This window comes from Pseudoliparis swirei, chromosome 11, assembly GCF_029220125.1.
Source record: "Pseudoliparis swirei isolate HS2019 ecotype Mariana Trench chromosome 11, NWPU_hadal_v1, whole genome shotgun sequence".
Taxonomy (NCBI): Eukaryota; Metazoa; Chordata; class Actinopteri; order Perciformes; family Liparidae; genus Pseudoliparis; species Pseudoliparis swirei.
The window spans coordinates 6,960,315-6,985,937 of NC_079398.1; the positions used below are offsets into that span (position 1 = coordinate 6,960,315).

Genomic DNA, 25,623 nt, shown 5'->3' on the forward strand with positions numbered 1-25,623 from the left:
TTGAGTTACTTTCAAATGTTAGTCACTTGAGACCCTTTTCTGTGAAAAATATTTACACGAAGAAACCTAAAAACAAACATAAAGAAACACAAAGTCAGACGTCTTCTATCATCTATTTATTTATTTGTTGTGAATATTCATAAAAAAAGCAGATTTACTCAGGAAGAAGTGATGTCTGATAAACAACAAGTGGTATCAATTAACTTTACATTCAATACAGTTAATTCTGCTAAACTCCGCCCTCTCCTCCTCCTGGACCAATGGCAGTTGAGGCAAAAGGTGAAACCTGCAATCCTATTGGTGCATTCTGGACTTCATAAATCTATTTTTCAATATTACAAATATATAAATGCTCAAGCCAGTGATGAGTGATAGTTCGTCAGGTCTATTTCAGGTCATAATAATACTTTGCTGTCTTCAAAGACAAGACACACAGATCCATTCACACGCACACAAAATATATCCATTCACACTAAATATATACTAACTTCAGCATCACGACTATAAACTACAACGTTCACGTTTCCTGTACCCACTCAGACATCGGATGTGATCAGACGGAACGAGTCAGCAGACGGTCGGTCAGAGAGGAAATATCAAGTGCTGCGTCTTAATTAAGTGTTTATGGCAATAGTTTGCATTTGACCAGTCAGTCAGAGGTCAGTCAGGGCGGAGAAGGCTGCAGCTTCAGGCCACACGTGGAAAGACTTCCGGGGGAAGTCGGCGTCTAATGCACTGTTGTGGTGTGTACGTACACAACTGTGTGTCCTCCACAGCAATAACGGCTCGGCGGTGATTTAAATTAGCACTTTATGAATCTGAGCTTGTGTGTGTGACTTTTCACGACTCACCCGGGGCAACTCATCTCATTACCGAGTACAAACACGTCTGAACACAGAATCAGATTTGTTTTTGTCGTTTTACACAGATTCTCGGCTCTGCAAAAAGATAAAATAATTGTGACTGTGATATCTTAAATATTTTAAATCATAATGGTTGAAATGAGGACAGAGTGAAGGCAAAGGGTGCGTAATAAAAGAGAAAGAGCTCTGAGAGGAGAGAAGAGAAAGATGAAAAAAAGAAAAAAAAGGAAACAGTGCCTTTTCCAGGTCCATATTTTGGTCTCACTGAGAACTGATGAGGAGAAAGATGATGAAGGTCACAGCTGGACACAAACTTCTGTTTCCTCCAGACACACAAGCTTAGTGCCAACAGGTCCAGACATTCTACGACCTGTACTCTGCAGTACAACACAGTCGTATTAAGAGATGTCATGAGAATAAAGCTGGAATTACAAGAAGTCACATTTTAACAATACATCAATAATTCTATGATAATAATTGTAGAAAAGGACATGCAGTCCAAGCCTCGTCAACTAAGACTAGTACAGTGTCAGGATTCACCAACACACCTGGACGCAAACTTAATTTGCAAAACAATAACTACATGTTCTCTGTAATAGTATTACTTTGTTCTGGATATTACATTTTTCTCGTGAAATCCCAACTTTATGTGTAGGATCTTTTTCAAATGATCATCCAACTGTAGGTGTTACTATTACAACTTATATCTTGCCAATTGTCTTGACCTTTTCTTGTGAAATTAGAAATTGATCTAAAAACATTAGGACTTTTTCTCCTAAAACTACATTATCATATAATAAGATGGTTGTTTTTTCCATTTATATCCTAATATTAAGAAAAATAACAACTTTAGGTTGTAATATTGTGATGATTCCCCATGAAACTACAACTTCATCTCATATCATTCCAACTCTCAAAAGACGTGTCCTCTCCTGGCGGTGCCCCCAATACCCAACGTCCACTGTGTTGGACCGCTAGAAACGTGTACTCCAGTGTGACGTGTGTGTGTGTGTGTGTGTGTATGTGTGTGTGTATTCTCAGCGCAGCCAGGAGCAGGGCACCCACTGGGGCTCAGTTTCGAGTTTGTTGATGAGTCGTAGCAGCTCGTTGAAGGCTTTGTCCTGGTCCGTGTTGACAATGATGGCGTCAAACAGGTGACCGCAGCTCTGCTCCATCTCCCGTGCTTTCTCAATGACGTCTCGCAGCTCTTCGGGCTGTCGGCCAAACACACACACACACGTAAACACCGGTGATGTGTAAAAAGGCAGAGAACCCAGAGAAGGGGCATGTTAATGAATACCTTTGGGTTCTTGTTGTCTTTAGCCAATAGGGCTCTGAGTCTTTCCTGGGAGGGCGGAGCTATGAAGATGATGTAAGGCTTCAAGTCTGAACTCCTGAGCACCTTAAGAGCCTAACACACACACACACACACACACACACACTTAACCTCAAACCTTTTAGCTAGTGTTCTGCAGTGGGTGTGTGGGTGTGTGTGTGTGTGTGTGGGTGTGGGTGTGTGGGTGGGTGTGTTCTCACCTGTGTGTGCAGACAGAGCACACAGATCTTTCCAGTGTTGATGACCTGTCTCACTGAGTCCGTGCTTGTCCCGTAGAGGTTCTTCTCAAAGTCACCGGACTCTATCAGCTTCCCTGGGAACAGAACGCAGAAGGGGAATGTCATTCGAGCCGATGCCATGTCCTTTTCTTCGCACGAGGACGGGACGCCGGCGGCGTTATTCTGACAGTTTTACGCCCTCTGTAGCGCCGGGTGTTACGCTCGTTATCACCCGGCATGTTGGAACATTTCATTTGCTTAATCCAGTCCGGAAATGATGCCATTTTTCACTCGCTCACTTTGGCTTATGACACCGTGACAATCCATTGTCATGGATACATTTTGGATCCTACCACACCGTGGAAGAGAACTTCCTGTTTGCACTGTGACCATGGAAGGGCGGACAGTGTCTGTGGGCGTGTCCTCATAAGCAAATGGAGGAAGTTACGCCGCATGCACCCTTGCATCAATCCGAGGCTGAGGGTTTGCCGCATCATTTAATTAATGTGCAGACACACACACACAATCGGTCGCCAGCTAGTTTTTTGCAACCAGAAGGGACTTAGACAACTGAATGCTAAATGTGACATGTTATGTGACATGTTAATCACCTTGTAGCCCCGCCCTAAAGCATAACCTCCTTTATGGTCAATGTGACTATCATTTACTAAATGAACATCATGCTGTATTGAAGAAGACTTGAAACTAGAGATTGAGACACAAACTTATGTTTACTGAGGGAATAAAGAGCGAATGGAGACAACTTTATGCGGTAACCTATCAATTAGTATGCCGTGAAGGCTTTCGAGCTCCCACCATTCACCTGTAAAGCACTTTTACTAAGTCTCGACTCATAAATGTCCTCTAAACAGTCTGAGCTTGATCGCTTCGGAGTAATATTTTGTCATTTGTGAATGAGTGAAATTGAGTCCACCCGTGATGGAGCTGGTACAGAACAAGCAGAGTCTGTGACTCTAAATAATCCATTTACAGAGTATCTAATAACATGAAACTCTACCTGCTGCCAGTTCTGCCTCAAAGGTCTGACGAGACACAAAGTGGTAATCTCGACCACTCAGCTCGCAATCCCGACGACTCCTCGTGGTGTCTACAGACAGACACACACACACACACACAGGTTAGTATATCCACAAACACATAAAAGCGTGTGTACAGTGTTTACAGTGTGTGTGTGTGTGTGTGTGTTAGCCTTACGGGGTACAGCTCCAGCAAAGCGTTCTGGTTGACTGTTGAGCAGTCTCTGTCTAAGCTCCACCTGTCCGCAGCTGGTTGGACCAATCAGTGCAATCGGCCGCTTCCTATTGGCCGGCTGGTGGTACAAAGCCATCTCCTCATAGGTGAGTATCTCCTCATTGTCAACGTCTGGGCAAATGGACAGAAAGAACTGAATGAGAACGTTATGATGGCGTCCGGAGGGAGAAACTAGAAGAGGTTAGGAGCAGAAACGGTTTCTATCACAGAAAATAGGAAACGATGACTAACATGATGTATCCAAGATAAACTGATGGAGATGTAAGCCAGCAAGTCAGCAGCGAACAATTTAAACTCTGTGAATGGTGATGTTTTAACAAATTAGAAAGTGTAGACTGTCCACTTTCTCTCATAAGCAGAGAAAATACTTGCAGGTGTCCAACTGATCTCTATACTGGAGCATTAACTGGTTATTACTTCATTTATAACTATGTGTATATGATTTTGTAGAAACTAATCAACACAAACACTAAAATAAGAATTTGGATAATTATTTTGTCCATTGCAGTGATATTTGTGATATCTACGATGGCATTTTAGGGCCCCCCCTCCCGTTAAACAATGCGTTAACTTGAGCCACCGAGTGCAAAGCATATAAATTGCATTAGTATTTATTTAGATTCATAAAAAAACAAAAATTGTGAAAATGAATCATTCAAACTTTCTTTTTTCACAGCCTTACCATCCATTACTACATTTAGGACACATAAGAGTAGTGCCCCGGTTACATTAAAAGAGATTGGAGCGTCACAAAGAGACAGGAAGTCCTACCATCGGTCCTGTGGATGTTGTACAGCAGCTTCTTTCTCTTCCTCTTGTTCTTCTTCGCGCACCACAGCTTCCCTGAAAACGAGCACGCAACTTTACACACACCTTTAAGTCAACAGTAATACGTGTCTAAAGCAACTATTTGAGTTTGATTTTTGGAATGTATGTTATGTGTGGTGGTGGGGAATAGTTTCCTGTCTGGTAGCTAACTGGAGAATTGGGCACCAACAAACTCTAATGAATCAGGAATGCATCCTGTGGTCCGGCTGGACATCAATCCAGTTATTAAACAAATGATACAACTACTATATACACTAAAACGACTGGATTGGTCAGTCATCAGGTTACGGTGTAAGCGAGAAGAGCAACGGACTAGTCTTCTCTGGCTCCTTCTCTTCTTCTATGGTCTGTTTCATGGCTTCTCTCTGCTGCTGGAAACTCTTCCCTGTGGAGGAAAAGAGAATATGAGAGCAAACAAACAGCAGCCAGATGAGAGTTTGACTAAGTAACCTTCAAATGCTCTCATAAAAACACTCAAGACAAAAACAACAACAACCACAACAACAAACCAGACAGACAGATGAAAGTACCTGGCACCAGTCCGGCTAGAGGCTGGTTGTCCTCGTCTCCGTCCCTGTACGCCTGCCACCAGTTGGGGTCCGACTGGCTGATGATGTGGAGAATATCTCCTTTCTGGAAGGACAGGCCGAGCTCTCTGCACGGCACGTAGGGGTCATCTGAGGGGTCATAGTCGAAATGGGCCTTCACGTGGACCTGGAGGAGCGAGAGAGAAGGCCAGAGGACATTTTCACAACTCACTCCTGTCGACACCTTTTTAAATGTGCTCCACCTCGAGCCCTCGGGGTGTTTCACGACTCGCCACTCACCACAGACTCTTTGACGGGAGGAGGTTTGCTCTGAGTGCTGGGAATAAGCACGAAGGTCAGCAGGCCGTGCATGTCCGCCTGACACACACACACAATTTATTAGCCATTATAAACTATGCTTTGCATTAAACCTTTACATGACGTTTGCTGTTGAGCTCCATTTAATGAAAGTACCAGAGAATTACAGCCAAAGTAAACTATTCAACAACAAAAATCATCTCGACACAAATCAGCGGGATGGAGGTAGAATGTTAAATGTTCATATGACATTTTAGAAAAAGCTGAATATGCATGTAAACGTGTGTATTTTGTAAAGATAATGTAACTACTGAAAGTGAAACCACTTTTTTTTAACCTTGATTTAGCCAGGATGATCATCTCTACAAGGTGGTCCTGGCATAAAGGTTTCACCATAAATAAAAAAAACACAGATAAGTGGCCATTTTAAAACCAACCAGCAGAAGTCAAAGAATGTTCCTTCTTCACACTAATGTATTCCATGAATCACTCTGGTGTTACCACCCAGTGAAGGTCAAGGAACTGTGGGAACAATGTCCACGCACTTTATAAAAAGGGACAGAGCAGACTCTTTCTGCTGAGGTGACTGAGGTCCTTTGGAGTGCAGAGAGCACTCCTGAAGACCTTCTTCGACTCTGTGGTGGCATCAGCCATCTTTTATAGAGTGGTCTTCTGGAGCAGCAGCATGGCAGCGGCTGACAGGAAGAGGCTAAACAAGCTGCTAAAGAAGGCCAGCAGCGTGCTGGGGTGTCCTCTGGATACTGTGGAGGTGGTGGGGGATGGGAGGATGATGGCAAAGCTCTCGTCCCTGATGAACCACGCCTCCCACCTCATGCATGACACTCTCTCAGCTCTGCTCAGCTCCTTCAGCCACCGGCTGATTCCTCCCCGGTGTCTGAGGGAGAGGTACCACAGGTCCTTCCTTCCTGTTGCTGTCAGGCTGCACAACACACTGCAGTAGATCGCTGGAGATCCTGGCAAACTCAGCACTTTACTCAGCACTTTATTTCCCTCCTGTATATTTAGTATTTAGTTTTTTTAGTATTGTGTTTTTGTGTTTTATATTTATTTTCATTGATGCTCTGATGTGCACCGCAGCTGTGATTTTTTAAATATCTCCACTGTGGGACAAATAAAGGAATATCATATCATATGTGGACAAACTTACCAGTATGTCAAAGACTTGGTTGACATCTTTCCCTCTGATCTCTATGCTGTTGATCTCCAGTATTTCATCTCCTTCAGATAGAAGTCCACTTCGCTCGGCTGCTCCCCCTCGAACGATGCGACTGATCACTACACTGTCCATCTCATTACGCACAGTCGCCCCCTAGAGGAGACACGCACAGAAACAGTGGAATGTTTGAGCTGCGGCAAAAAGAAGAAGTTAAATATAAAAAATCCTGTGGCACACCAAGACCAAAAAAGTTAGAGAAAGTTACATTATAGCATAACTCTGCACTTTAGCTACTTCGTTAACCGCGTCAGGGCCGAGCATCTCGTTCACAATGGCTTTGCAGGCAGGTAGTAGTAACACCTCTTGCACAGGGTGAGGGCTTTTTCATTTGGTCACCAGTTCAGCTACTCAGTAGCTTTGAGAGCTTTCTCAGACACATTTGTGGATTTCTTCATAAAAGTGTTCTTAGTTTGTGTGCACAAGCAAACAAAATAGTCCGTGTTGTTGTTGTTGTTGTTCTGTGACGGGTGTTTCGTCTCGTTTGGGATCATGACGCTGTTGATAGCTTTTTCCCATACACCAAGCATAACGATAGCGGTGCAGTCGATCCCCGGGGGAAGTGAATCCAAACGAAACATAACTTTCGCTAGTTTTTCTTTTTACCACCAGTCGTACTGGACTTTCCATCCGGGTTAGACGGTTGCCCAGAGCCCAGTTCCGAGTCTGCATTTTTCTTTTTGAAATATTTCTTCAATCGCCGTTCTTCACCACAACGTCTCATTCCTATTGGCACGGAAGAGCATTTGATAGGCCAGACCCTCAACAATGGCAAATTATTTGCGGCAACTAAATTGGACATTTTCACAAGGCACACCGGACGATCTCTCACAGCACACTGGTGTTGAAATGTACGTAATGTACATTGAGCCCAGCAAAGAAAAGGCTGGTACTTTACAGAAGAGAATCAGAGATTCTACTGAATTAAATCACATTATATGCTTTACGGAGAGCAAAAAGGCAGAATATTCATAAAGTATTTGCATGTGTTATCTTCAGTTCCTACTACTGGGTTTAGTTGGGGAATTATTTTAATGAGTGCAATTAAAGCAATAAAAGACCCCAGTAGTCTTACCAGCGGTATGTCCTGGGCTTTCTCGATGCGGACTATCTTCACAGTCTCTCCTCCCCACTGGGTCAGCGTCTCTCCCTCGGAGGGCAGCGGCTCAGGCTGCATCTCTGTCTCCGCTATGCTGTCATGGGCCAGGAGCAATGACTGCACAACACACACACACACACACATCAACAACAGGAGTGGAGCAATAATTCTCTGGTATCTTTGTTAATGAACCACCTGCGTGTCTCTACCTGGATGTGTGAGTCTGACAGCAGGCTGTGGAGTTCCAACCCCTCTTTGTTCTGGCTCGACTGGATGAGACTCCTGGTCTGGAACCGTGGTGACAAAAAAACATCGTTGGAATCATCACAAGCGTATTATGTTGGCATATTATCAACGCAGCAAGTGCATGTATGAACATAACAGTGAATTTGCAGTGGAGAACAATGTACTTGATGGAGCCAAGGCTCGTTTAAAATGTGACAAGAACCATCTTTGCTCTAAATGATATACAGGACTGTCTCAGAAAATTAGAATATTGTGATAAAGTTCTTTATTTTCTGTAATGCAATTCAAAAAACAAAAATGTCATGCATTCTGGATTCATTACAAATCAACTGAAATATTGCAAGCCTTTTATTCTTTTAATATTGCTGATTATGGTTTACAGCTTAAGAAAACTCTAAAATCCTATCTCATAACATTTTAATATTTCCTCAGACCAAGTAAAAAAAAAGATTTATAACAGCTGAGTGTTTGTCAAGGCTCAGGAAACCCTTGCAGGTGTTTGAGTTAATTAGACAATTCAAGTGATTTGTTTAATACCCTACTAGTATACTTTTTCATGATATTCTAATATTTAGAGATAGGATATTTGAGTTTTCTTAAGCTGTAAGCCATAATCAGCAATATTAAAAGAATAAAAGGCTTGCAATATTTCAGTTGATTTGTAATGAATCCAGAATGCATGACATTTTTGTTTTTTGAATTGCATTACAGAAAATAAAGAACTTCATCACAATATTCTAATTTTCTGAGACAGTCCTGTATGTGCTGCTATCTAAAAGAAAGAAGCTCATGCGTTTCTACTTTTTTAGTTCTTGAGAAAGGTCCCCGTCGGACTCACGATGTGTTCCTGAAGCGGAGACCGGTTCTCACAATGATGAATCCCATGATCCTCATAATGTGAAAACATAGTTGATCCTAATTAGCAGTTAAACGCCCTGCTAGTCCCCATAAAATGTCTATGTGTGCACATGTAGAAATTTAAAACAAAAAAGTTGAGAATGAAGTCAAGAAAGCGCCAAAACAAAAGTCTAAAGAGGGTTGGAGCACTGGACTTCAAATGGTTTTAAAAATATTTCAAACTATTCTTCCGAACAGAAATTCTGTGAAAAATGTGTCAAATTTTGTAAAATGGGTAAGAATGGAAAAATAGTTCCAATCGGCACCTAATATGAAGTCAAGCTAAGAAGAGAAAAGCTAGTATGTATTTAGAGCCAGTTTATATTTTCTCTTCACTTCTTTTCCACTTCGTTATCAGTGACAAAGGAGCATGTTTCTGGCAGTGCCGCATGGAAGCTGAAAGCTTTTCCTGTTTTAAAGCCAAATGCGGGGCGGAGATGCCAACATGGAGCAGAAATAATGCGCTGCTCTTTAATGAGATTCCACTGAAATGAGCCATGAATAGCTCCGACAGCTAGCCGACTCTTCTCCTTGGCAGAGAATAAAATTGTCCCCTTCCCTTGAACTGGTTGTCTTCGACCTGATGTCACGAGCAGAGCCAACTTCACAGACTTAAAGCATGTCGGTCCCTCCGACGGCTTCGATTCTCTCCTTCTGATGAATCATCAAGTCTGAGCTCAAACTGACCACCGCAGCATTCATTATGAAAGGGCTGTCGTTTTAAAATGTGATTGCAACATGAAAGACTTGGCTGACAAAAATGTGTGTGTGTGTGAGTGTGTGAGTGTGCACAGCTCTAATTGATGCTGAACAGAGCTGCTCTGTCTCCAACCTCGTTATCACGGCATACACTCGCTGACCTGGACTGTGTTTGCGTGTGTGTGTTCTGTCTGAAGAACATGATGCAACAACAATTGTCGCTTTTCGAAAATGTGAAATGCAGTAAGCGGTGACGTACCTCCAAGGCCAGCTGAAGAGCCTGGTGTGTGTGTGGGTACGGAGGAGAGGGTCGGTGCATGCTGGTGGCCACGGCATTATGGATCTTCAGCGCTGACTGGAAGTCAGACTGAAGGAGAACCAAAAAAAATACATGGTGAGTATCTGCAAGTCCCCCTTCTCACATTATTTAAAAGGCAAATCAAAGTGTAATGAAATGATTATGTTAGTTACTGTACGTCACAGAGATTCAGTTTATATACTTTTAATCAAAGTTTTTTATTTGGGACTTTCTAAGTAAAACCTCTTTCGTTAGTTCACAGAGCGAGCTGACATTGGTGTGCGCTTCTGGCCATAATTTTGAGGCACTAGTCGACCCATTCAGTCAGTACTCTGAAAGCGTAAAAGAATCGGTCCACGAGAAGAGAGACGCGAGGAACAGCAAGCAAACGACGTAAGTCTAATTGTACGTCTAGTCGATCTCTCCATTTCCAGAACATTTCCAGAATGAAGCGATCGGTGTAACGACAGTTGGCCATCGTTGATTTGTTTCACGTTACATAACAACGGCTCGTATATCAGCCTGTATATTTATGTCAGTTATTAGTCATAACAATTACAATGCCAATGTTATACATCAATCTTCAAAGCTCTGACATTTTTTTCCTTCTGTACAGCTCTCGTCGATACGATTCCATGTGTCCAGTAGACTACGCACCCTATACCCTGACTATACAACAAACAGGCGTGAGGAAATGTAAAGAGCTTTTCATCTGGTGTTTGATGAGTCAACAATATTCAGTGCCGCAAACTTCACCCCAACAGGACAATTTGGAGAGGAGGCAGGGAACCAAAACTAGTTACCTTTACTTGAAATACATGTCAAATGTCCCTGCAGCCACAAAGAGCCATTCAGAGCTTTCTGATGCTGACAATTGCTACAACATTCCAGGAGAAACACTTAATTATTTCTTAGCCTGGGGCATGAAAATAGCCAACTTATGTAATATTTAATACTGACACAAAAGAGTCCATAGCCTCTGTTCCAAAAAGATTTAAATTGTCTATATGTAGCCTCCGGTCCCGCCCCCCCTCCCCATCACAAATCTTGCTAGGCCCTTGTCATCATGGATGCTCCAGCTGAGACCACACCGCTCTGTCTTTGTAAAGTCCTTCTACGTCATAAAAATACCACAATTACTTATTGACTCGGGGCTCTCTCCATACAGCTGCCTTCATGTTACCTTGTTTAGTAGAGCATAAACCAGCTCCACGTCATTCTGGCTCTGCTGGTCAGACAGGCAGCCCCTGACCTGCTTCAGTGACAACAGCAGCTCCTCCAACTCTGCAGGAAAACACACACACACACACTCTCATTAAGGACCATTGACTTTTACATAGCGTCCTACAGAAGGGAAAAGACGACAATTGGCTCGATTTTACAGATTCACTTTGGACAGCCTGCTTGTCCTGGCTTCAGATTGATGTGTGTGTGTGTGTGTGTGTGTGAGAGAGAGGTTGCATCTTGTTTCTAAGTCAAGAGCGCACATCTTGGCTTCCTGTTTGTGTGACGGTGTGTTAACACTACTACCCGAAACAGAGTTTTAATTAAGTCGCCCTCAAGAGCCTTTTGTGTCCTTCTCTCCCTCCCTAAGGAATTCTCCTCCCTAACGGCAGACATTCCTCTCCCTCGCAGAAAGCGTTCTCTCCCTCTCTCGCTCTCTCCCTCCATCTTTCTCTCTCCCACTCTTATTTCCCCCCCTCCAGTTCTTATTATTAATCATTTACATTTTTAAAGATTTAAATGATCATTAAGGTTTAAGCACCCTTCTCACCGTTGCCTCTTTATTATTTCCTTACCTCTCTGAGAGACTCGTTACATCAGTGATCTGTAATTATACTCTCCTGTGTGTGTGTGTGTGTGTCTTTACCCAGCAGTGCGTGCGTGTGCTGGCTGCCGAGAGCCGGCTGCTGCGATGTGTGCGAGTCTTTCAGGAATGTGGGGTTGTCGATGCCGATGTGGGGATGCTGGGAGAGCTTCCGGAGTCTGAGCGAGGCGTTCAGGTCCAGCTGCCGACCCTCCTCCTCTCTGCGGCGACGGAGATCCTCCTGACGCACATACGGACACACAAATGCATCACGGATGGAAATGTGATTGTGGTGTTTTAAAAAGGCGGTCACTTCTCCACTGATCTCTTGTACCGTGCAGCCTCTCGGCTTTGATGCACTCACTGTTTACATCATACTGCCAAAGTCCAATAATAAGTCCAATAATAATTGGTTAACAAACCGTTTAACAAAAGTGCCCAATGACAGAATTACCTTGTTTAACATTTAAAAATAGAAGAACCTAGGACAATGCATCTTTGTATTATATAAAGGGCACTCTTCTGTATCACTTTTGATGAAAGTAAATTATGTGAACAGTCGTTTTGTACATTACACACTCCAGCTGAAACCTGGGAGGACCTTAAAACAACCAACCAATATTTGTTCGCATTCTATTCATTTAGAAACACGGTAATCTTCAGATTTTGCTTGGGGCGTCATATCTAAAACTATTTAGAACAAGTACGAGAGAAAATGATCACAATTCAAATTGCCAACGCAATCCTTTCCTTAAATCTTTCCACACAACATTGTTGTTTGTAGAGATGTTCACTGTGTGAGATTTGGTGATACATATATGTGTATGTGTGTGTGTTCTTGGAGTGACTTGGCTGAGAGACATTGGCAGACTACTCGTCCTTGAAGGAGGAGGAGGCCCCAGAGATCAGTTCCTTGTTCCTTCTGACAGCACCGCCAATGCTTGCTTATGTAAATATGGATTCATGAATGAACATGTGGCTGGAACCATTCGCAGTCACACAGCAGTAAAGGTTGGCTCGGTCTTTTTTCATGTGTGCAGATGATGACATAGGCTATCCAATGAGATTAATAGTATGGATGGTATTTCAAGGAAATGGGCATTCACAAGGGACAGATATGCTACTGTGTTGTGATTATGGGAAATGTAGGAACAAGCTTTACATACATTGTACCGAAAGTCAGGATGTATATGTCTCTATTGCAACTACTCCGACCAATCACTTTATGAGTTGCGAATGCCCAAATTTACGGAATTGTAACAGTAAGTTGTTCTTTCTCTTTACCATGTTTACAGGTGTGCATGGAAAAAATGGCCGATGTGCCACGATTGGTCTACTGCACAGCACCGGAGTCATGGGCAGGCAATTTCTTTATGATTTGTGGGGTAGTTAACGTTCTTACAATTGATCAAATCTTATAAGTGTCTGGTTTCTAAAATCCTAAACTGCAAAGTAACTTCAGTTATTTTATTCTGAAATGTAGGGCATTCAAAGTGTAAATGAGCATACTTCAGTAAAGTACAAGGCAACACAGACTACATCATCTGAGTAAAGGTACTTGGTTACATTCCAGAGCTGTTAACTCTTTTGATACATACTAGTGGGCACACAGGTCTTTTATTTCTACTCTATTTGTCTGTTCCCATTCCAGGTGTGTACAGCCTTTGTTGATTTTAAATGCACATTATACATGTGTGTGAGAGTGTGTGAGAGTGTGAGAGTGTGTGAGAGCATACCTGGTGCTGTCGTATCCTCTCCAGCTGTGCGGACCGTCGGACCGGCAGCGTTCGACTACCCAGCTCACCCGGACAGTCGATAGCCATCTCCCGGTGCTGCTGTCCTCCCCTCAGTTCTTCATCACATCCTCCTCCTCCTCCCCCCTCCTCCTCCTCCTCCTCTGTGACATGGCCGTTCAGATGGGAGGTCGTCATCCCTAGGAGTGGCCGTGGGTGGATTGCGGGGATGTTGCGGTATGTGTCTCTAAATACCAGGCGGGTCTAGGAGGGCAGCTCGGTAAACAGGGCGGCCATGACACCTTCACCATGTGGAGAAAGCAGAAAATGGTGTCATTAATCCAGTTGCGGACATTCCCAACATTCCTCAAGTATGGATTAGAAGTCCGCTGCATAACATGAGGGGGTTTCCTTATATCCAGAAGGCAGCGAGTGGCCTTCACACTACCAGACCCAGAACTATCAGGTATCCATTTACCCGGGATGTAAACAGACTGGTATGACTGGTCAAACACAGAAGGAATGCGTGTTTAAACAAACCACACAACTAACTGGAGGACTGACTGAGCCAATAAATAATTAACTTGTTAACAGCGTTATCAATTTACTAGCTGGTAAATACTAAAATGACTCAAATGAGATCTGGGAGACACGAGCAGGTCGACGCTCGGACAGTTTACAGAGAAACAAGACGAAAGTTGAGCCTGATTATTTTAACCGCCTGATTTAGAAGCAACACTTTTTGCTTTGATCCCAGATCTCAGGACTCAACTTGAGTATAATGTAAAAATAGGTCACAATGACGCAACATGTACTTGTCAGCAAGGCAGATCATACACACAGAATCTGTAATCAGTAATCGTCAAAGTCACAATATCGGAACACTTAGTGAGTTAACAGTAAAAAATAAATGTTTTAAAGACACAAATAATCTGCTTTATCAGGACTGTGTTGGTGTGGTTAGAGCCTGGAAACACAAGGACACAACCAGGTGGCACCGCATTTTGTTTAAAAAGTTGCTGAGTATGTATCACAGAGAGCAAAGAGAAAGACGGAAACTTTCTCATTGGAAATAACCAAAACATGTGTAGCTTTTGGTGGAAAGCGTTGTATTCTTGTATGATGAGTAGTTCAAATTGAGTTCCAGGGCCTACAAGTCCAACAACATTATTTTTTTCATTTGCAATGAATCTTTCTATTAATTTTTTCCACTAATTTATGCATCCACACAGGTGATTTCACTCATTTTATTCCCGAAGGCTAAAACCACAACCAAAGAATGTCAAAGTTGTGATCAAATAGAATCATCTTTTAAACGGCCACCGTATACTGGTTCACCTGCTGGTTTGTAAAGTGACTGGATGAGACTAGTGACTGCTCCATCAGAACCCGACATGGTGCTAAGAGTGGATGGAGCAAGAGAGGTGGGGGTGAGATAAAAAGGTGAGACAGATGGATACCTTATCTTTCCCTGCCACAATAACAACAGCATGTTGATGTGCTATCTCTTACCAGCAGGACTGTTTGTCACACACACACACACACACACACAGCCAGTCCTGGGAAAAAATTCCACAAATGGGGGATGGGGGAGTGTGTGTGTGTGTGTGTGTGTGTGTGTGTCCTCAATTTCAGCATGTTCTCACTGACCAGAAGGAAGCCTTGAAATGTTGGGACCAATCCGGTCATCCAGTGTTGTGTAATAAAGGATATCCGTAGGGTTTACGTATTTGGTATGTTAAACTAGAATATGACGTTTTCATCCATTCTCCATTTTAAGCAGACATCAACCGTGACACATATCAGAATAAACATGCTTGCACACACTATTGTTTTCCAAGGCCAAAGCTTTTCTCTGGACACAGACAAATATGTCAGCAAAGAAGTCGTGGAACGATCCTACGGAAATCCATGTTTATCGTTATTGCTTTCACTGAAATGATAGATTATCAGCTTTTTATTAGAAATGAAACTTAGTTCAGTCTATCTTCCATGTCTCAGCCAAAAATGTGTTTTAATAAATGAAAATAAAAATAAAAACACGTAATACAATAATACAGTCCAAAATGACTAGATATTAAAGTCTGTGCCCTGAAATGCTTTTCACTCTTCTCAGTCTTAAAATTTCAAGTTCATATGGAGGTCAAAAGAGAAACATTTTCAACCCGCCTCTCCAAAACAGGTTTGACCAAGTAAAACCTAAAATGCAGACACACTGCACTCCATCACATTCAAAGGACATAGAACATTCTGTTATGCTGGTTTTGCACATTATAATAATGCACCGCTACCATAAGCACAACCCGTATTCCTACTAAAACCAAAGTGCTCTCTTCCAAGTACAATTTATAACTCTCACATTACACATAATTGTATATTTGTAAATATACATGAGGTGTGTGTGTATGAGTGACAACCCAACCTTAAACAGACCAATCATTTAAAATGAGGAGAATCGTTCGTCAAGAACAATGCTGTGGTGAAACTTGTCCCCGGTCCTGAAAGGCCCAGCACAGGTTAGATATCTACCAGGGCTTTAGACTGTCTATTTATATTTTGTTGAACTTCCTTTTGTGCTACTTTTATACAGTTTGTCCGATTTCATTGTATCATTGTGCAATCCTAGACCGGTTGACAGACAGACACTGTATGTATTGTATAATGACAATAACAAATCCTTGAATGAGGCTTCTGTCTGAGAGCTGGTGATGGAGGCCTGGATGGTCAGTATCTGATGCTCAGACATCAGTGAGGTAAGTGCTCCTCGAACAACAAATATGAACCGGCTCCCGTCACTGTGAGGGATTCAACACACGGTAGGGATGAAAATGAGGCTGTTGAAACTCATTCAGGGGCCTGAAGCAAGGAAAACAAAGGACTGGAAATCAGCCCTGATGGATTACAAGCTACAAAAAAGGATACAAACCGCCTGGGAGAAGCATGTGATGGTAACCACATGAAACAGGACATGGACCGTAACCATGGGTCAGCTACTGGTTAGCATCTAATTAACATTAGCTTCCAGGGTGTCCAATTCAAGATTTTCTTTTAATGCTTCTCTGGCGGGTTAAGGTTAGGGCAATTTAAGTTACATTTGAAAACCAAAATATAAGTAAAAAAACAGTTGGTAAACAACAGTTCAGAGTGAAAATGCATTGCGTCATGGAGCGGCGACGTTCATTAAAACAAACTCATTGTCCTGGCACAAAGCTCCCACACAGCCGTGACTCATGAACACAGGTGTTTACTTTGGTTTGCTCATCAGACCTCTCCTCAGCCTTGCAACATTAGGTTTGATATTCATCGCCCTAACTCTCACCCTTACATATTAGTTTGTTGCACCTTTATCGGCTTTATGAAATTAATGCTTGGTCCTAATTCCACACTATCATAGCGTAGGTACGATATACATATACTTATCTTTCCCTGCCACAATAACAGCATATTGATATGCTATCTCTTACCAGGACTATATACATACGTGTATATATATATATATACATATACACATACCAGGGTTTTTCCTGGGTCAAAATGGGTCTTCGGTGCTCCCCAAAAAGATTTGTGCGCGCTGCACGCGCACGGTCTGTGTCGCTCTGTCCATTCGCGCACCTCACAGTTGCGTATTGATCGGACAAGAAGACACGCTTATCAACTTGATTAATATTGATCAAAACAGAACGAGGGTTCGGCTGTAGCCTACTTGAAACATACTATTGAGAACATATTCGCCGGCACAGTTTTTTTTTTTTTTTTTTCCATCGCAGACTTTTTTTTGCCTTAGGCGCTCGGGATTTGTCATAGGCGTTCGGGAAAACGGCTTAGGCGCGCGCCCAAATTTTCTCTATGCAGGAAAAACCCTGCATACATATATATATATTTATAAATAATAATGTTTCTACAGTTACTATACAATATACTAACATCTTTTTCTCTTTAATACAAACAGAGCGTGACACAGTATCCATCAAATTGCTGCCGTGTCCTAATTTCACACGACAGACTGATTGCATAGACTAGAGAATGCTCTTTCCACTGACGAACATGGCATCATAGGAAGAGCCCAGATGTAATAAATAACAATGACTGCTGCAGTCCACTTTTGACGTGACGGTGTAAAGTTGGCAGCAGTATTGAGCAAAGAAGCGTAGCAACAAAACAAATGAAAATGTAAACACTAGAGATGCACCGATCAGGTTTTTGATGCCGATCACCGATCACTGAAATCAGTATCTGCCGATCACTGATAATACCGATCACTGAAATCAGTACCTGCCGATCCGATAATACCGATCACCGATCACGGTGTCGATTGAAGCATTCTATTTATTGTGTAGCATTATTGCCTAGGACTATGAGGAAATACATATATAAAGCAACTCAAACATTAAAGAAATTACAGATTTCTTTAAACATTTAGGACTTTTACTTTGAAAAATGTCCTAATTGATACATTAAAATTGTTTGATTGCTATTGTAGGGGATTTCAGATATGTATGGAACACATCTGCATTATTCATTTCCTGGAACTCTTGGGGAAATCTATTTACAGGACTTTTTTTAACATACAAAAGTCTGACTTATTTTTATAAACTCTTCCTTGGTACAGTCAAAATGTTTTCATGTTAGCATAATTTAAGCTAAATCTCAGAAACGATCTATAAAGATACAAAATCAGTTCATTGTTTACTTTTATATGTTAGTGTATGATTTGTCGACATCTTATTTTGACAAACGAATGTTGTTTCACGTGGTTCTTTCCGCTAACTTTGCAAAACCGGATGTTGTGTCACGTAAATCCTTCCGCTAACTTTATCAAAACCCTCGCGCGCTCCCGATCGAATGTGTTTACCGTGAGCATCAGTCTCTAGGGGCAGACATGTGAGAGTCGGCTGAGTTGACCCAGTGATTCAACTCGGGGGACAGAGACGCCGCTCGCTGCGTGAGGATCCCCTCCTGGACCTCTCACTCTGCGGCCCTCGCCGGGCGCATCGTCTCCGTTGCGATGCGCGGCGATTGAAACGTCTCTGACAGTTGTTCTCGCAGATGTTACGTCATCTGATCGGCCGTTTTGAGAACGCCGATCAAAACCGATAATGGGAATATCGGCCGATATGGATCGGCGCCGATCAGATCGGTGCATCCCTAGTAAACACTGCAGCATTCAAATTCCAAATATGTTTTGACTTACATACAACTTATGGGTTTGGCGACGTCAGCAAAGGTAAGTCCCTCCTGACTCCCAGCTCTAATTAGCTAGTCATTAAAAATGCCTAAATGGTATGCAGAGCCCAGTTTAGTTCATGCAACGTGTTCAAGAAACCTTGGCACTACTGACAGATTGTCTAATCACACAAGCATGTTTTCCTTCCTAGGTCTTAATGTCCCCATGATACTGTGCAAGCATAAGTGTGTGCACATGCACTTTAATAGTAAGATATGAGTTTAGAGGTTTCCTGGCTGATTCTATCCCAGTTATGATGATGACATCAGCCATTGCCCCAGTAACCGGGTCAGGGACACAAACTAACCGAAATTATATTAACATCACAATGACATGCCTCAGTTATATTCAGCCTTTGGTGGTTGTCTGCCGTCCACCTTGCAATCCCGTCAAAAGCAGAACGGCTAAGAAGAAGAAAAAAGCATCCGACTGGCTGCAAGTAACACTTCTTTACATAAAGTGGTGTCATCAAAATATTGAGGGTAATTATCGCACATTCCTTTTAGGTTTGACTTAAGGGTTAAATGTTTCAATATGCAGTATGATATCATCATTTTACAGAAAACAATATAGATAATAAGTAGAATGCCTTTTGTCTGTATTGATAAAGCTTGCGCTGAAAACTAATTCCTAGTAGTTTTTTAGTTCGCCAAGTCTAATATAGCCAAACATAAATTAAGCCAGCTATAAAGCAGGTGCCTAAAAATGTCTTGGATTTCTCCCACTCAGAGCCCGGCTCATTAAAATACTTTATGTCTAATGGTGTGGAATGCTAGCAGAAGCGGATCCTTGACCTACTTAAAGTGGTGATCCATACTCTGTGACTGAAGGCTAAAAACTGAATGTGCTGTAGCTGTTGGGAGGAAGGACGAGGCAGGGTTGGGTTTCCGCTCCCCAGTACGGCTGATGAAGACCGGCAGGATCTCTGTCCTCAGACCAGGGACAATTAGGACTTTATTGGTGCGTCAGCTGGACTCCTAAAAAAACACACTGAGGGTTGACAACACACACAAAGATATAGAGAAAGAATGTATGGCCTAGATTACTGAATGGATGACATAACAGTTCTAAATAGAGACAAATAGCTCAGCGCAGGGACCAACTCTGCCATATTTAATGAGCTGCCAGAGACAAATGAGAAAAACAATGTGTGGAAACACATCACTCGGGAAATGAGCTGTTTCAGAACCGAGCGCCCCAATAATTGCCCCGTCAGAGCTGTGAAGGTCAATGTGTCAACAGGAGGTTTAGCACTCTAGTTTAGAAGGGGCAATATAAGCATCATCGATGTCAGTTAAAATACCACAACAACTTCTCGGTTTACATCAAAAAACATTCTTGCAATAGTTGACTTAGATACATTTCATGGTGTCAAAAAAAAACATTTAAGTTTAGACACAAATCTAAGACGTGGACCCGATGATAAAGTTTATCGGACTGTCAGATTGTTGATCGTTCAGGTAACTAGTCAGACGTCATGACCTCCTTCAAACTAAAAGTTGAACAATAATGGTTCGGGCGGGAATCTAGCCCAATTCTAAAATGTGTCATGGCAAAGCAAGAGTTAATATCAGGCTTCATCTGTATAATGTCTGATCAATTCAAGAGTATGGGATGCAGTGTTCCTGCAACTCTTAAAACAACCCACATCATGTGTCACCAAGACTGAGTTGAGCAGTCAGTCTGTGAATCTCCGTGAGAGCAGAAGCAGAGCTGCCACACACACACACACACACACACACACACACACACACACACACACACACACACACACACACACACACACACACACACACACACACACACACACACACACACACACACACACACACACACACACACACACACACACACACACACACACACACACACACACACACACACAAATAGGAGCCAAAATGCAGCAGAGAGGGGGAATACAGACATAAGTTGGATTTTTATTAAAATACGAAAGTAGAAAATATAGATAGATAGATTTCAATAAACAATAATCTTTAACATTCTGGAAGACTTTTGCATCGTTTACAGCTATGAAGTAATGGTTCAGTAAATATGAATGGAAACATAGCATTTACTATTTAAGGGGAAATGACCGAAAGCCTGTATGTTATTGTTTTTCAGCAAAAGTAATCTACTGAAAGTCAGGCTAAGTAGTTCCTTAAGACCACTCGACCGCTTGTTTAGGCTGGTTGAGGCAGGCTTCACTGACTGACAGCCTGAAACCGCTAACAAATGCCCAAACAGCACACTAGAATTAAGCTCACTGAAAAGCTCTAGACAGGAAAGAACCGTCATCATATCTAAAAGGTGGGTGACACTGACCAGGTGACAGCGCCAGCCCCAGCGCGATAACGTCTAACCTTGATTTCGCGACACATTTTCATTTGGCAGCGGTCTAACTTTGGGTTGCAATCAGGTCAGAGAAACGGAGTGAGAGTGAGAGGGACCGAGAGAGCATTCCAGAGAACAGAGAACTTGTGTATTTTGCTGGCCTGTGGCCCAACGTGCCTGTCCTCACCTCTCTAGCCGACAGTGGGTTTATGGAAAAGGCAGCATCGACCCCATCGCCAAACCGATGTGACCTCTTACCTGCACCAGAGCCTAAAGATCAGTTCAGAGCTGTTGAACACCGGGTGATCACATGCGGTCCTACACGGTACACACTGTAGACGAGGGACCACATGCCCCTGGGGCTCAGTAGCTAGGCTGACGGCCATAACTAAAGGGAAGCAATCTGTCAAGTTACTCATTCCTGCTATGTATCAAAAATGTATCCATCAACAAAACAAAAAATATTACTTTCACCTTAATAAAATGTGAAATCTGACACATGAAAAAGGCTTCTCGTGGGTGGGAATTAGGGATGCACCGATCTGATCGGCGCCGATCCATATCGGCCGATATTCCCATTATCGGTTTTGATCGGCGTTCTCAAAACGGCCCATCAGATGACGTAACATCTGCGAGAACTATCAGACGTTTCAATCACTGCACAACGGAGACAATGCGCCCGGCGAGGGCCGCAGAGTGAGAGGTCCACGAGGGGATCCTCACGCACCGAGCGGCGTCCCCGTCCCCAGAGTTGAATCTCTGGGTCGACTCAGCCGACTCTCACATGTCTGAGCCCCTAGAGACTGATGCTCACGGTAAACACATTCGATCAGGAGCGCGCGAGGATTTTGATAACGTTAGCGGAAGGATTTATGTGACATCCGGTTTTGCAAAGTTAGCGGAAAGAACCACGTGAAACAACATCCGTTTGTCAAAATAAGATGTCGACAAATCATACACTAACATATAAAAGTAAACAATGAACTGATTTTGTATCTTTATAGATCGTTTCTGAGATTTAGCTTAAATTATGCTAACATTAAAACATTTTTACTGTACCAAGGAAGAGTTTATAAAAATAAGTCAGACTTTTGTATGTTAAGAAAAGTCCTGTATATAGATTTCCCCAAGAGTTCCAGGAAATGAATAATGCAGATGTGTTCCATACATATCTGAAATCCCCTACAATAGCAATCAAACAATTTTAATGTATCAATTAGGACATTTTTCAAAATAAAAGTCCTAAATGTTAAAAGAAATCGGTAATTTCTTTAATGTTTGAGTTGCTTTATATATGTATTTCCTCATAGTCCTAGGCAATAATGCTACACAATAAATAGAATGCTTCAATCAACACCGTGATCGGTGATCGGTATTATCGGATCGGCAGGTACTGATTTCAGTGATCGGTGATCGGCACCAAAAACCTGATCGGTGCATCTCTAGTGGGAATCACCAGAGGCCGCAAGATACAATATTATCACTTCAATATTATACTATCACGACACCAAAGTCACAATACGACATTATCACAAAACAAAAATCATGACACTATTATTGAGATTTTGCAATCATGCTATAGATTTTGCAATATCAAACATTGCGAAAAATGCAATTTATTACCTATTTTCATTTGCAAATCATGCAGTTTGTTAACATCTGTAATAACAAATTGGAACACCTCTATACTTCAGTGTTTCTTTCAAAGTGGGACATTGAGGTTCCAGTCCAAACTTGTTAGTAACGCATCAACCGCTAATAAGTATGCCACTGTGTAACAAAACAAAAACCTCACCCTTTTAGGTCACCCAAGTCTACACAGACATGATACAATCCTCATGTTGTGCCATACAACAGAAGCGCTGGAACCAAAACCCATTACGTAATAGACCATATCAATTAAAAATACAGTCTAAAGCTCGGGATCGCCTCTCCGCCGTTTGCAGATGATGTGGTCCTGTCAGTATCCTCGGACCATGACCTACGGCATTCACTGGGGCGTTTTGCAGCGAGTGTGAAGCGGCGGGGATGAGAGTCAGCTGGGTTTGCTGCCCCTGCGACCCGACCCTGGATTAAGCGAAGGAGAATGGATGGATGGAGTCTAAAGCTATTTAGTCAATACGTGTTTGTTCCCTAAATCGAGCGAAGAATAAAGAACACAGTTAATAAATCTGTTAATACCTGTGGTTAAGTGTAATTGATCTGGTCTCGCACACTTCAGCTGAGCAAGACAAAGCGTTGTTCCTTCATTTCATCTCAGTTAAGAGTTGTCACTACAACAGTGTTTGTTTAACTTTAAGAGAGTATAAGCTTCCCTACAACACAGTACCCCACTTGGATACATTGTCAGGCAATGTTGTCTCACCAACATTGCAAATAAGCATAGATTATCAAACCCATGCAGACAGCCTCAGGCACCCAACATGACGCAGCAAGGGGAGAATCCTTCACTGACATGAAGAAAAATCGGTGTTCATTGTTCAAGACAGCACTTTGGGACGACAGTCAGGAGGTGACATGGTTGCCTTCCTCCTTCACAGTCGTTCCATCATTGTCTGTATGCATGTAGTCAAACCTTTGTGCTCCTTGTTTGTGTTGTTTGCATCAGAGAACCAATACAAAGGCTTTTTCACCCAGCATCATAGTTCCTTTTTTTTTTTAAACGACTCCAACTATGCGATACTCAGTGCGGTTACATGCAATCGAATTATTGGCTTAGTCGGACTGAAATCGAATTATCCGTTTCATGTAAACACCTTAGTCGGACTATGTGCGGTCCGACTTCGGTCCGATTAACACCCCTGGATAGCTCGGTCCGATCCAGTTAATAATTCGACTCTCGCGGCATGTAACTCTGAATTCGATTCGGAACTGGACTTTGCGTCTTTGCGCATGCTCGAGATCCCGCCGCCCTCCCTCCCTCCCTCCCATGTCGTGACCCGGAAGTCGAAAGAGACGATAAATTAAATTCTCCGTGTACCTTCGGCGACGGTGTCTTCTCTCCGTTATCAACTCAGCCAATAGCGCCATTTGCATTCGCTGTGCTCCTATTAACACCATGGAAGAATAGTAGAGGGATGTAGCTTCGCCTTGCTCTCTGTTCGCCATCTTTCTCGAAATGTTGTTGTTGGTGGTGGTGAAAAGGTCAAGCGGAAATGGCTGTATCACCACAAGTTGTAATGAAAACAGCGCCACCTATCGTATCGGATATGACATGCTTTCGGCCAATGATTCGAATTACTCACTGCCATGTATATTGGGATAACAGCAGATCCCCCAAAAGATAGCATAGTCCGACTAAAGCAAGATTCGAATTATACCATAATGTAAACGCACTGAGTGTAATATATTAAGACATGGGCAGTTTGAATTTAGATGAAAACACAGGAAAACATAAATAAGGATAATGTAGACAGGACACGTTTGACATCAATGCAGATTTTAGTGGCATGTGACTTATGTTGGCACAGCCGAAACTGCTCTCCAAGGTTACTCATTTGAAGAAAATGCCTGTCAACATTACATCCTTGTTCTCGAACTGCAGATACTCGGCAGGTAAATCCCTAGAATTAACTATTGAATAGGTGAATTGCCAAGTTTCGGTTCATAGACAGGTTGTTGTTGTTATTATTATTATTGTGTTACCGCCTGGTAGAGCTGATACCGACATTGGATAGCAGGCAGTAACTAACACATTCTCACTGACGCAATCAACGCTAGCATCCTAATGTTTTAGTCAGAACCCAACACGTCTCCATACCATACAGAGGTGTAACGTCAAGTAACACAATGTAGCGTAACGCGACCGCAGCTACGGGCTGAAACACTAACTAGTTGTTACACTGTCCTCAGATGACCACACGCAAGCTAAACTCAGTCCTCTGCTGTAGCTAGTGAACGGTCACTACGGGTCAGCATGTCGGTGGAGGTCCGGGTGGTTGTGTGACAGTTAGCTAAGAGACGGTTCTAGTGAGCCACTATCAAAGTAACTCAGCAGCAGCTTTCGGTTCATTATATACTCATATCACCAGGAGAAAGGAAGTTAATTCCGATCGTCTAAAGCTTTGGCGCCATATTAGCGACCAGCCGCTCTCACGAAAACGACTCACTCTTTTTCCGCGAGTGTGGTCAACTTTAACGTTATGAGGCTAATGTTCGCGGCTAACTAGCTAGCTCGCCGCTTCCTGCAGCACCTGTTGATAACAAAGCGGCTTCAGACACGACCGAAAACCCTTCGACACTCACTCTGTTCCAGAGCCCTCCACGTCCTCCTTTAGCAGCTACGTCCCGACTGATACTTCGTATTTCAGTTAGTTTCTTTCCAGTCGTCGTGATTCGGGGTTTTATGTTTCTTTGCCAGTTTCACTCCGAACAGAATCGTCGCTCGTTTTTCGGACACAGCACCAAACCTCACCCTCCTCCTCCTCACTGACTGTCATTTCCAATTCCAGACAGGGGGCGGAGACCACATACCAGCAACGAGACGAAACAATGATGCCGATTGGATACAGCGATGAAGCGAATCGTGTTTAAACCAATCCAACACGTTTCTGCATCGGTGGAATGCAGCTCGTGAACGTCACAGTAAAATGATTACTATTGATAAATTAGTATCAGTCAAACCGGACCACAGAAAAGAGCAACTGCCAAATGACTTTTAAAAACATTTGTTTAAGATAACAGTTTAGGATGT

At 42.7% G+C, this 25,623-nt stretch overlaps 1 protein-coding gene across 1 annotated transcript; it reads right to left on the reverse strand.

The window, feature by feature from the left end:
• Positions 1-101: 101 nt before the first annotated feature.
• On the reverse strand, positions 102-25,337 carry pals1a (protein associated with LIN7 1, MAGUK p55 family member a). The gene is made up of 17 exons (XM_056426027.1): positions 25,176-25,337; positions 13,379-13,677; positions 11,706-11,883; positions 11,019-11,119; positions 9,797-9,904; positions 7,905-7,982; positions 7,672-7,812; positions 6,531-6,692; positions 5,345-5,422; positions 5,048-5,231; positions 4,831-4,902; positions 4,461-4,532; positions 3,633-3,800; positions 3,436-3,525; positions 2,400-2,512; positions 2,164-2,274; positions 102-2,077 (listed from the first exon to the last, which is right to left on the reverse strand). The coding sequence occupies exons 2-17, from the start codon at positions 13,571-13,573 to the stop codon at positions 1,901-1,903; spliced, it is 2,028 nt and encodes a 675-aa protein (XP_056282002.1). The 5' UTR covers positions 13,574-13,677; positions 25,176-25,337; the 3' UTR covers positions 102-1,900.
• Between the last annotated feature and the right edge of the window lie 286 nt (positions 25,338-25,623).